A 13,166-nucleotide genomic window follows, 5' to 3' on the forward strand; every position below is an offset into this window, starting at 1 on the left:
TTGATTATGACAGTAATTTGAAAACACCCACACAGAAAACCAAGAAAAAAGGGGGAGGAAGAAGAAAAAAACCCGTTTCATGAGACTTTGCGAGAGGACACTGAACATGCTGAAATGAGGAAATAGAAGCAGCCACATCTACGCTTACCCCACGTGTTATTTTCCCTTTCTCCATAATGGACTCGCCCAGACTGGCAAAAAAAAAATGAAATCAATAATTCAACGCACTCTTTTGTTGATTCTCTTTATTAGTAGGTTGAACCACGGGGGTTGAACGATCGAGCCTCGGGTCGTTCAGCTAGCATCAACGACGTATACATGTTGCACGCAGTGAGCTGGTGTGGCGTCTGAATTCCGCATGACTTTACGGCTTCAGTGACTTCTGCATTGACTTACATGCTCTCTTGGTCTCTTATCACGTGACTTTACGATCTCCTGCTAGTATTTATTTTTGCAAGCGATATTTCATATTTCAAAATGGGTCTGCTGAGAAGCTTGACGATATTCGGGGAGATGATCCTCCTGGTTGGTGTTGTGGGCACCTCTCTCGCTTCGGTGATAACCATCGCACTTTTGAAGGTATTGTTCCCTATACCTTTAGCTCCATATTTCAAGTTGGGTCTAAATAGTAGGATGTAGAGATCCTACAATACACCAAAAGATTAGATCTACTATTCTGATGTAGCAACACATTTCGCTTTCAACAAGAAATATTGATATAAAATCTGTTATGAGTTTGCGTATGATACATGCATAGACATACCTATATCGTAAGGTGTGTTGTATGTCTCGGCCATATATATATATATATATATATATATATATATATACATATATATATATATATATAGATATGCGTATATATATATATATATATATATATATATATATATAGATATGCGTATATATATGTGTGTTGAGAGTTCACGTATTGGCTCCTTGACAATGCTTTGCAATGTTTTGCTTTGTTTTGATACCGTCATTGTCAAGACTCCTGAAGAAGGCGGAGGCCGCTGAAAATTCGAGTCGAATAAACTCATTCTATATTGGCAAAAAAAAAATGCATTACCAGTTTATTTCTTGATTACTTCATATATACATATATATATATATACACATATAACACACACACACATATATATATATATATATATATATATATATTATGTGTGTGTGTGTGTACATACATGTAAAGGATATAATCTCTGTTGGTCATACAACTTTGTTGTGGACAAATCTACATAAATAAGAAATGATTACGATAAACAATGAAGAGAAATGCTATGAATTTGATGAGTATAGTGCACTGCCTTCCATGCTATAGGATCAATTTTGCATAATAATTCTAAGCAGCCGTATCTGATCGCCGAACAAACAGTCACATAAACTTAGCAATTCAGTACTATGTCAATATAGGCTGGCATTTTCGAACGCAAAGGTCTGTCATAAACATGATCCATAGGTAAGCTAATGCCAGTATAAAACAAAGGGGAAAAAGTCACTCTTTGCATCTCGTAATTACATTATAAACGAAAATTGCGTAAATTCATGTATACATAATCAATTTTATATTGTTCATTCGAATAATCACTATGCATAACAAGATTTTGCAAATCTTCCTGGGGTTTCATGAATGAATGCAGGTTCAACATTGGTTATCGTTAAAGACCATGACGTTGATATAACCGGCAGAGTAGACTTCAAAGATTCCCTGAAATGCAAATGCATGTTAATTTGTGTTGATTTATGATGATACCCTCAACATAACTTTTGCGGTGAAACGAATATCTAGAAACATTCCCCTCCACATAATTTGCATGTTCCCTCACTATGTCTTTTGTTAATCATATTAGGTAATATCACAGAAACATGCAAGTTATGGTGAGTCGAGGGGAAGGCGCATTCCAATGTCTTTTGTTAAAATGTAACATATCAGTACTTTAGCAATGATTGCAAGATGAGGTCACAACAGGAATATTGGTTTGGAAAGTTTTTTTTTGTGGGCGTATCCAAGTAATCTAAAGAAAAATAGAAGAAAAATTAGTTGAAAATATATGGAATGTTGCTAGATATTTGTTTCACCGAAAAAGTGATGATGAGGGTATCATAAATCAACACAAATCAACATGCATTTGGATAAATCTATGCCGCGGTTGTTCTTTCATTATGCAAAGTCAAAATGTAGTGATAACTAAACACAGAGATTGTGATCGACGATGTTTGAATAATTATGATCAAGTATTAGATATGAACTTTAAATAGACATTTATAGTGAACGAATGGACTTTACCCTTGACGTACTGATATAGAGCACAGCATCATTGAAAGCGGGGAATGAGGGCATAAAACGCAACACTGGGTAGAAGCGTCACTTCATGCAATAGATGAGATGTTTTGTGATGAAATTATGGTCATTATAATGTTCACTATCAATATGTTTATATATATATATATATATATATATATATGCATATGTATATATGTATATATACGTGTATAATTCATTCATTCGCACTGTCATCCCTGACGAAGGGGGAGGACCCCCGAAAATTCGGATTTTCAATTAAAATCAAGATTGGCATTTAATGCATTCCTCTGTTGTGACATTATCATTGCTATATATATATGTGTATATATGTATATATATATATATATATATATATATATATATATATATATATTGTCTTATGTGCTAGATAGCCGATATAGTGTGTACGACGGACCATTATTCTGATTTTGACGATTTTGGAAGTGTATAATTATAAAGTATATGTTAAGTGGTGAGCTTTTAAATGCAGCGTGTTACGACGTTCCGAGTTAACAACAATTTTGATATGAAGTTTAGTGCGTTGCCAATAGATTATACATCTAGAATATCTGATAAAGTATTGTATATGAAGTTTATAATTTTATTATTATCATAATGTGTCCCTTTTGAAATCCTGAAATTTAGATTCCTTTGATAAGCTGGTATAGAGGTAGGTAATTTACACGTTTCCTCAGAATGATAAAACGTCTATATGATGGATTTTACATACATGAAAACTTGCGAGGGTATGACGTCATCAACTCGCTCATTTGAATATTCATTAGCACTGTTCAAGAAATGTTTCCCAAAAATGATATGTGAAATTTCAAAATGTCATATCTTTCTTATTTCTTATCTGATTTTATTCATTGTTGTATTAATTAGGGAATATTTTTCGCCTTCGTTTGAAGTTAATGTATTTCTGGGGTGGATATTTTCTTCTTTAAGCGTTTGTGCATCCACGTGGACATTAAACAGTACACAGCACAGTGGAAAAAAAAAACTTAAACAGTTAACTGATTGCTTAAAGAAGAGAAGACAAAATCAAATATCATGCTGGCCATGAATACGTTGTTTGTCTATTGTGCAGTGGAATGATCAACATCTGTATACATGTAATTAATATGATTGGACGCTCGAGCGTATCACGTGCACGCGAAGTCAGCAGTCACAATCAGATACACTGTCCTACACTTCTTGCAGAATTTATGATTCGTTTATATGCACATTCTTATACCTTCTGGTATGTCGCTATATCAAATAAGGCCGGTTATTTCTTCAAACTACTTAAGATGGCAATTTGCATTTCTGTGATGTATACTGTGTGAACAGTTATCTCTTCCTGTTGTGGATTGATCTTATGTTATGTTTCATAATACATGTATATCAGATTATATTACACGTCAGAATATGTGGGACCCTCCATTTCCATTCCCATCCCTAACTTGTACTATTATATATGCATATGTGTATGTTTAAAAAATGTGCAGTTGTGTTTTGTTCATTTATTTTGTTACTCATTTTCACATGTACTTTGTTGATTCACGGTTTGTTTGTTGTTGTTTTTTGTGCAATCATTACAAACGTGTTCTGCTTATACATTGTATATAATTTCCCTGTTTTTCAAACTCTTCCGTCGAGATATTTTCATTGCAACTGATTGACTAATTGCCCTACATCGATGCAGGGCAATCTGTTAGTCAGTTGCAATTTCTCTGTTTACATTTGATGCAAATGAAAAAAAAAAACAATGAATCTTGAATATGCGATAAATAAATTCCTTCACAAACAGCGGTGTTCTGGAAGCAGTGATGCAAGAATCCAATATCTATTCCTTATTCGCTATAAAGATTAGAACCAACACTTGCTGTCGGGCGAAAGCTCGGTGGTCTAGTGGAGATGACGCCTGTCCGGTGATCAGGAGGTTGTAGGTTCGAATCCTGCTCGAGTATGTAAACCCATGATTATTTTATCATGGCTACTACTGAAACACTGATCAATTCAGTGCTTATTTACGTCGATGTATAGGTCAATTTGTCAATCAGTTGCAATGAAAACATCTCGACGGAACAATTTCATGAATTTGAATCTATTCCGATGTCTTGTTACAGGGTGACTTCAAAGGAGGGTGCCCTCTCTACCCTACGGTCACCGGTGGGGGCGACAAAGTCCTCATTGGTCTCAATGATGTTTCAAACTGCAACTACGTAATCACATTTAACGTGAGTGCAATAACTTATGTTTGCAAGATGCAATCATTGATTGAATATGATGAATGTTCTCTCTCTTTTTTTTTTACCTTACTATCGGAAGTCATGTTCATACAAATGATAAAAAAATTAATGCTAAAAGTACTAATCATAACGTAATATTGACGACCATTACTGTAACCTGCATATGGCTATTATAGTGATTATGACGATCGTAATTTAACGATATTTATATAAGCCTATATGGTTTATATTACATATATTTCCACCCAGAACCGTATTTTATCACACTTTCATTTCGTTATAATGTGTCCGCGCCTGTGTGTGTATGGAATATTGTATAGAATAAGTGGGTTTTTTTTTCATGAGAATTAGTATGTTTTGGAGGATTTTTTTTTGGAGGGGGGGGGGGGGCGTGGGGGTAGGGGGTGGGAGGGTAGTTGCCTGCAAGCTACGCATTATGCCATCATGGGGGTGCGTCTCACTCGATCAGTTTCTTGTGAGCACATAGAAAGGGTCGTTGGAATGACGGTATGTAATTATGTCTAAAAAGGCCGTTGGGGTTAAAGGGCACTAAAAAAGGCTGTTCGGGTGTATGATTAATAGGGCTATTCGGTCTCCTTTCTATATATATATATATGTATATATATATATATATATATATATATATTTATTTATTTATTTATTTATTTATTTTCTATTTTTTTTAATTAAGTGTAGCCTGTCGAGGTGACTTAATTACTCCGTGAAGGATTTTGCACTTTTTTTCAGCCATCCAGCGGAAATCAAATAATGTTCTCGCTGGTCGTATATTTACATTTATTTTAATCGAACAAAAGGCGACACATAATACAAAGTATACAAGCAAAGAACTAAAGAAGTACAAGCTATGAAGTTCATAAAATGTATGTGAGAATGTAGGCCTCTGTATAATAGTATATATTTATATCCATAAGACGAATAATGCATGCTTGCAAGAATCACATTAAAAAGTAAATAAAGCGATGGAAAAGGTATAGCTGTAATAGTTCTGTAAACAAACAAACTGCAAACTGTATAGTTTTATCCTTGAGCAAGATGTAATGTTTTCCTATCAATGTTCCCCTTGACTAGCACGTGTACATAATGGATGCCAGGCAATAAAAGAATAGCTTTATCTGGCAGGGCCCTTTGATAAGGCAGTGACAATAGTGTAAAAGGGCCACAGGATAAATAGGAAAATTCATATATTGTCACCATTTATTAACATCATTCTACTATTTCTTCAGGTCATCGCATTACTAGCCGCCATCCTCATTGGACTACCAAGAGCCATGGAGTTAATGAAAAAGAAGAAATCAATAACAGGGAGGTATGTCAGGAAAGAACAAGCAACAAGATATAGGACTATACCCCTAATAGAAACAACATCGAGTTTTCTGATTTTGCCATCTCTTTGCTTCAATTGCTATAAAAACGATACCGGCTTTGTGATCAATAATTTTCCCCCTAAAAGATCTTGCAAATGAATACCTCAGTCAATAACCAGAGTGGCAATTAACTGCTCACAATGGACACAAAAAAGAACGAAAAGTAAAGATCATCCAGACTTACATAAATATCATATACACGCTGAAAAGGGAGCCATGATGTACGATACCCCGAGTGAACTGCGTATAAAAACGGTATGAATTTAAGGGTAGATTACTTCAATGCTTTCATGATTTTGCATATCCAAATTATACATGTCCCTCTTTCATGGACTAAAAATGACACCGCTTTCTTTCCAAATATAGCGACAAGGCGGAATGATTAAGTCAAGCTACATTGTGATTGCTACCCACAAACACGATATACATATCGCGCTTTGATGTCGTAAAATCGGCACCATTTTTTCATTCCCTCCCTTTTTTCTGAATTAGAATTTGTATCATGAATGACTGTACATTTCAATGTGCCAGCAAGTTGAATTCATAGTGGAAACTAAAGTGAACAAATATTTGATTGATTTAATTTTCTCTTCACCTTTCTGCTATTCAGCACCATTTTCCAATTCGTCATCGTTATACTATGTGCCGTGATCGCCCTCCTTGCCCTTGTCTCGGCTTGCATCGTCACGGTCGGGTTCAAAGACCTGTGTGATGGAATGGTATCATATTATCCACGCTCGAGGTAAGTAGTGTTGTACACCAAGCATCAAAGTCTTATGCCGTACAAGTACAATTGATTGCTAAGGACATGCTGAAATAAAATCTATGTTCGATATGACTTGATAAGCAGGGTGCATGTCACACGTTATATATACAGCCCACACCACGAGTTATACAGTCCACGAGTTGCACAGCACACGAGTGCAGTCCACGAGCTGGATACAAGAGAACAATGTCCATGATCACGACACCAAATAAAATAGGTCCACGAGCTAGACACTGTATGCAAATAAGGCCACGAGCCATAGACATCAGGCAAAAAAGGCCCATGATCATGAGATCGACTTTATAGAGGGCCTTGATAAGCCCATGAGCTCGACACAAATTAATGTCAAGCCCGTTGACCTATTTTGCTTAACATAGAGCTCATGTTCCTTCCTAGTGTCGAGCTCGCTGGTTTTCTTTCTTAGCGTCTACAGCTCGTGGCCCCCTTTTTTTTTTTCTTTTTTTTTTTTTTTTTTTACTGTGGTGATCCCATGAGTCATACAGCCCATGAGTTCAGCACTAGGCAAATAAGGCCCACAAGTTTGCACTGGGCAAAAAATGATCCTCGAGCTCGACATTAGCATCACGGGGCTTAATATGTCGGTCTTCTGGGCCTTGCTTTTCTTAGTGTCGAACTAGACTAGTGGGCCTTGTTTGCGTATAGTGTCGAACTCATGGACTGTATGACCCGTGGGCTGTATAACTCGTATGGGCTGTATGACTCATGGGCTATATAGTTCGGCTGTATGATTCGTGGATGTCGAACACGTGAAGTGCACCCTTTTTACTTGGTGTCTAGCTCGTGGGCTACATGATCCTTGGGAGTATGGCTCATGGACCTTTTTTCAATATGAAAGCACGTGGGCTGTGTGACTCGTGGGTGTCTCTGTATAGCTTTTAAGATGACCCCGATGAACAGTGTTCAATCAACCCGACGGAACGCTGAATGTTTCAATCATTTCTGTTTTGTTCAAAGCAGTATAATAACAGTCTCCCATAGTGGTAGACTCAGTCACAGAAGTAGATGTATTCATTGATTAGCCCCCATCTCTCGTTGAATATCCATATGGAAATACATGGTTTTGTTGAAAAGTCCTTCTTCTTCCCTTCCTCTGTCGATATGACATTATCCAGTACAGAAAAAAAAAGTTTTTTTTTTTTTAATTCAAAAATATTTCAAACAGCGCCTGTGTACACTTAGATTGTTGCAACAGCAAACAGTAATGGCGAACTTTGAACGCACACACTACAGTAATCCTCACTGCCACCAAATAGGAAAAAAGATAGTCTTATTTCCTTCATTTACATAATTATGTTCCTACTCTTTGAGCAAAATATTGTCAAATGTTTCCATGGCAAAGTCAAAGAGTTTGTATGCTCGTAATATTCGCGGTTGTGGATCTTTCGTTCTTTTCCCCCTGTCAATGCGTTCCAGCTACAAACCCCTCCTCTCTAAAAAATTAATCATAAGTAAAACAAGATATGACTTTCTCATCCGCTTTGCAGGTGCATTGACTTCCAAAACGATGAGTGGGAATATTATGATGGAAGTCATTTCTACGACTATTTGAGTGCTTCACAGGTAACCATAAACAGTACTGGTCTCTAGATATAAATCTTGCTTATTTTCCTTTCGTCTTAGCCCAAATTATTAATTTGCTTTCTTCATCTTCTTGTAATTCTTCTTCTTCTTTTTTTTTAAATTCTATCTGGTTACATTTTCTTCTCTGGTTAGATTTTCTTCGCTCGTTAGAATTCCCTTTCTGGTTAGATTTTGGTAGAAAATTACAGAAGAATATACTCTCAACTTCAATGCCACGATCCGCATAAACACTGGATAAATGAAATTGGGAAAGTAACAATCACATAAAGCACAAACTATAAACAACAATACTAATCTTGACGAAAATGACAATAAATACATTTATCTGGCGTTTGTATTGAAATGGTCTTTATGCATGTATTTCTCTTCATTTCTATTATTAGTGTATTGTATACAAAATAATATATATTTTCAAACATATACGTATTTATGAATGTATGTATAAATCATATTATACATTGCATATATTGTATATTAGGTGTGTGTGTATCACCATAAGAAATGGGATGACTATATACATAAAATATTTGCAAACTTAAAGGACAAGTTCACCTTCATAAACATAAGGATTGAGAGAATGCAACAATATTAGTAGAACACATCAGTGAAAGTTTGAGGAAAATTGGATAATCGATGCAAAAGTTATGAATTTTTAAAATTTTTGTGTTGGAACCGCTGGATGAGGAGACTACTACAGCTTGTGAGTCATATGCGTACAACAGTATAAAGAAAATGTAAAAGAAAATTCAACATATTTTCACTTTTTTCGCATAATAAAAGAGCACTTGACTTGCCTCTTTCTAAAGGCAGGGGGAATAATATTACTCATAACATTTGTCGGTAACGAGTCAGGGGAATGTGTACTTTTCTCAAAAGATGGAATTTTGTGAAATTCTCTTTATATTTTCCTTATATTGTTGTACGCATGTGACATCTAAGTTATTCATACACTGCAGTAGTCTTCTCATCCAGCGGTTACTGCACAAAAACTTCAAAAATTCATAACTTTTGAACGGAATGTCTGAATTTCCTCAAACTTTCAATGATGTGTTCTACTAATATTGCTACATTCTCTCAATCCTTATGTTTATGAAGGTGAACTTGTCCTTTAAGGCTGTCCTGAGTTTGTCTACAGTAATTGCAATCGTGATTTTGTCCAACTCGCGAACTGACAGTTTGACGATAATTGGTGTAATAAATAAATGAAGACCATGATTATGATGATACTGTTTGGAGCAAAATCAGTTGTAGCGTTGTATAAAGGTGGTGAAGTCATCATTTTGTAATTATTCTTTTGATTGCACATTTGGATATTACACATTTTACACATAATTATCTATCAACTACCGTCTCTAAGGCTAGAAATGTCACTGTACTTCAATATATACACCCCGGAACTTTATATGTAAACAATGGCTTTTTTTGGGCTTGATATTTACTAGACAAATGTTGTTTAAAAGTCGTCTTGCCTTTCCACGTAGGACGGATACACTCTACATTTTCTTCAGGTTTATTATGATTAATAATTGTGATACCTTTCTGATTGATTTTCCTGATTGTAATGTATGTGCTGCCCAATATCTACTTCAGTTTATGTAATTTCGTATTGTATATTTTGAATGAGAGGTGCATTCGTCACATTTGTTTACAAATTTGTAAAACATTTTAAAGGTCCAGTTTACCTTTGGGAGCAGTGATTCTAAAAATGTTCAAGATATCACATTTGATGCATATGTGTAGGTCTGTTGTATCACAAAACATCCTACCATATAAATTTTTTGCAATAAAGCCTGAAATATGAAGAGATATCAGTATTTTTCTAAATAAACCATGACTGTAGACGGTTTGGTCTGGAAGCATTCTTATTGCATCTATTGCTCGCATTTGTGTATTTAACAATACTTAACATCGATTATACTACTTCAGATTTTTACAGTGGTTGTTTCTATCCATAATTCTAGAACTATCTTGAAGCATTAATGCTGGGTTTTTGTTTCATCTGCAAATGGTAAATTATGCTTTTTTTGATTGCATGGCTCTTAGAGTTCTTCTCTATCCTTTGACATATGACATCTAATGCCATTGCAGGTAGCATCTTGGCTGAGTTTTCTTTTTTGGCTATTGGTTGGTGTGGCCTCATTTCTCCTGTTGACGTTTCTCCGGCAGACCAGTCGCCCCGAATCAGTTCCAACTTGAGCCTCCGACGCTGACGCAATAACCATGATGGCAATCATAGCGAAGTGCAGTTACCGCACATATCTATCTTTGCAAAAGATTTGCATCCAGCCGTAAAAACACGAGCAACAGCGCAGTCCTATCACGCATATTGCATGTAGTAACAGTGTTAAGAAATAGCTATAATCCGGAGGTGAATGAGTCGCACTCTCCCAATAATATCACTCATTCACAATTTAGATAACTCATATTACACTCTTAAAACATCCGAGTCAGAACTGACCCGGAACTGGTTCCGCTGGGGTCATACACCATTCCGGGTCAAAAATGACTTGGAATTTGGTCATGAAGACCCCGAATGGGGTCACCCTGACCCAATTCATGACTCTGAATGGGTCATATCTGACCCCATTCCTTATCATTTCTGACCCGGAACGGTGTATGACCCCAACGGACCCAGTTCCGGGTCAGTTCTGACTCGGATGTTTTAAGAGTGTAGTCTCTTCTCGTGTAAACCGTGTCGGATCACCAAGTTGTGCTCATAATGTGCCAATGTTATTGCATGAAGTACTGGTATGCCCTGGCCATAGGCTTGACTATCCACAACTGGCGTCCGATATTTTACTCTTCACTTTTTTTATTGAACGACAGTTATGATTAGTTGCGGTCAAACCTACTATGCGCTCTGTCTCACATAGCTATTAATGATAAAACGTGGAGTCTCGTGGCTGTATAATGTGTAGTTTTACCTACTATCTTAATGAGTAAATGTAGGGCACATTGATTTAGGGAAGAGTTTTATATCATTATTCATGTCAAATTTTGACATCTATATGAGATGTGAAACTGTATATCTGATAATTATGTAGCCCACCCTGAACCAGGTGGAATAGCGTTTACATAATTATAACACACAAACCCCACTGAGAAGTCCAAATGCGTAAAGTTGCGTCTTTAACACGAAATTCATTCACAATTACATAATGAGCAAGAGTGATTTTGTCCATTTGATTATTGAGTGTGACTGAGTGTTATGTCTAACATTATCAAGACCATCATTTTTTGAACTTCAATATCAGTCCTTTACATCATGATTATCACTTTTTTTTTGCAATCTTAACATCTTTATTTTCAATTTGATTATAATATTGTTTTTATGATCTTAATTTTACGTATTTATTTTCACCATGTGTTATCCACATGAGATGTTCTTAACATTCAATTACAATAGACCGTATACAGGTAATGTACTTTTTTTTTAAAAATTGACACCTTACATAATTAAATTAAATGTTCCTTTTGTGAACTTGTTTGCTATATTTGAATATTTGGAATAGAGCTGGCGACACATTGAGACGAAGATTGCGGAAATGTGTGTGAATTATGAGTAATGAATTAGAATGCACAAAATGCAATGTGCAATCAGTTGCCGCTCTATAGTTAATTTGAACAGCGAAAAACGATCTCAGATAACGATATTTTGATGCATGAGGGAGTTTGACGAATATGCCTGCTGCTACTGTGAAACTGAATGACAAAACTATATGAAATTGGCCCGGGAAACCTAATTACACCATCCCAATAAAGGCTCAACGTTTAAACATTACAAGAATATATTCAAAATTTAAAGATTGTCCTACACCGTGAGTTCATGAACAAATTAAATCTGTTAATTTTGGATGTTCCAAAACATATACCTGTATTTCTTTCTTTCTTTCGATTGATTTGACGCAGTATTTATCTCTGTTCTAAACTACATTATTATTTTCATCTTTCTTGTTTGAAATGGAAACAACTCGAATGAGCAAGCATCGTGTATCTACATGTATAGTAAACCGGAACTCATTTTTTTTTTTCATAATGAGAGCAGAGGGAACTTGTCAACGGGCTGTGTATGTAGATGACACACGACGAGATTACTTATATTCTGTAGACAGAGCCTGAATGTAGTCTTTCATTTTGTCCTATATATCTATCTACTAACCCGAATATGAAACATGATTACAATTATATATCATATTGTGTATACGCAAGGTTCGAGATGACAATATCAAAACTTGAAGTATAATAATATTACCTATTTCCCTCTGTTTTTTCCATATAATTGTCTATACTCTAAATCTTGTACGTGTAATATTTTGTAAATTTGTATCACATTCATGCTTATGGATACTGCTACGTTCGTGTGTAAAATAGTTTGTCTGTCTAAAGAAAGTCTTCCAATAAACGCTGCAGTTGTAAGAATGGAATGCTGTAAGATTCTTGATTTTTATGACGGTTTGAATTAATCGAGCTTATTCACCAGAGCTTCGTTGTTCAGCGATGCCATTTGCAATAATACCAGTTTTTCACTCATTGTGACAGTGATCTGAAGGCTGCAAAGTTGCACCCGTATGATGGTGCGCCTATATATAATGTGACACTGGTAAAGGTGCAAAGTTGAACCTACTAGAGAGTGTTTGTCTTAGAGTGTACTCAGTGAGCAGTGGCTAATAGCACAGAGGACATAACAACTAATCTTATGTTTGTTTGTTTTTTCACTGAATCCAAAGCATCCTGGAGAACGAAAGAAAAAAGTGCAAATACTATTGTGTTGACAAAAATGAGAAGAAAATTTGAGATATTTTTACCACAACTTCAAAAGCATTCCCTGTTATGCAACAAGACTACATCACAAGAAAGGTTTGTGTGTGCGT

The 13,166-nt window shown here is 35.7% G+C and overlaps 1 protein-coding gene across 1 annotated transcript; it reads left to right on the plus strand.

Annotated features, from left to right (window-relative positions):
• The first annotated feature begins 321 nt into the window (after window positions 1–321).
• LOC139725017 (uncharacterized) lies at window positions 322–10,736 on the plus strand. The gene is made up of 6 exons (XM_071636106.1): window positions 322–579; window positions 4,420–4,530; window positions 5,787–5,869; window positions 6,538–6,669; window positions 8,199–8,274; window positions 10,384–10,736. Exons 1-6 carry the CDS (start codon window positions 478–480, stop codon window positions 10,489–10,491), a joined length of 612 nt encoding a protein of 203 aa, XP_071492207.1. The 5' UTR covers window positions 322–477; the 3' UTR covers window positions 10,492–10,736.
• The last annotated feature ends 2,430 nt before the right edge of the window (window positions 10,737–13,166 follow it).

Source organism: Diadema antillarum, unplaced genomic scaffold (assembly GCF_040938485.1).
Source record: "Diadema antillarum isolate AM-2024a unplaced genomic scaffold, OU_Dant_1.0 seq00000009_RagTag, whole genome shotgun sequence".
Lineage (NCBI taxonomy): Eukaryota > Metazoa > Echinodermata > Echinoidea > Diadematoida > Diadematidae > Diadema > Diadema antillarum.

Excerpts from the sequence above, each read along its gene's own strand:
- LOC139725017 (XM_071636106.1), top strand. The coding sequence starts at position 478 with ATGGGTCTGCTGAGAAGCTTGACGATATTCGGGGAGATGATCCTCCTG. Across the intron at positions 580-4,419 it reads TAACCATCGCACTTTTGAAG|GGTGACTTCAAAGGAGGGTG; the intron begins GTATTGTTCCCT and ends GTCTTGTTACAG. Across the intron at positions 4,531-5,786 it reads ACTACGTAATCACATTTAAC|GTCATCGCATTACTAGCCGC; the intron begins GTGAGTGCAATA and ends CTATTTCTTCAG.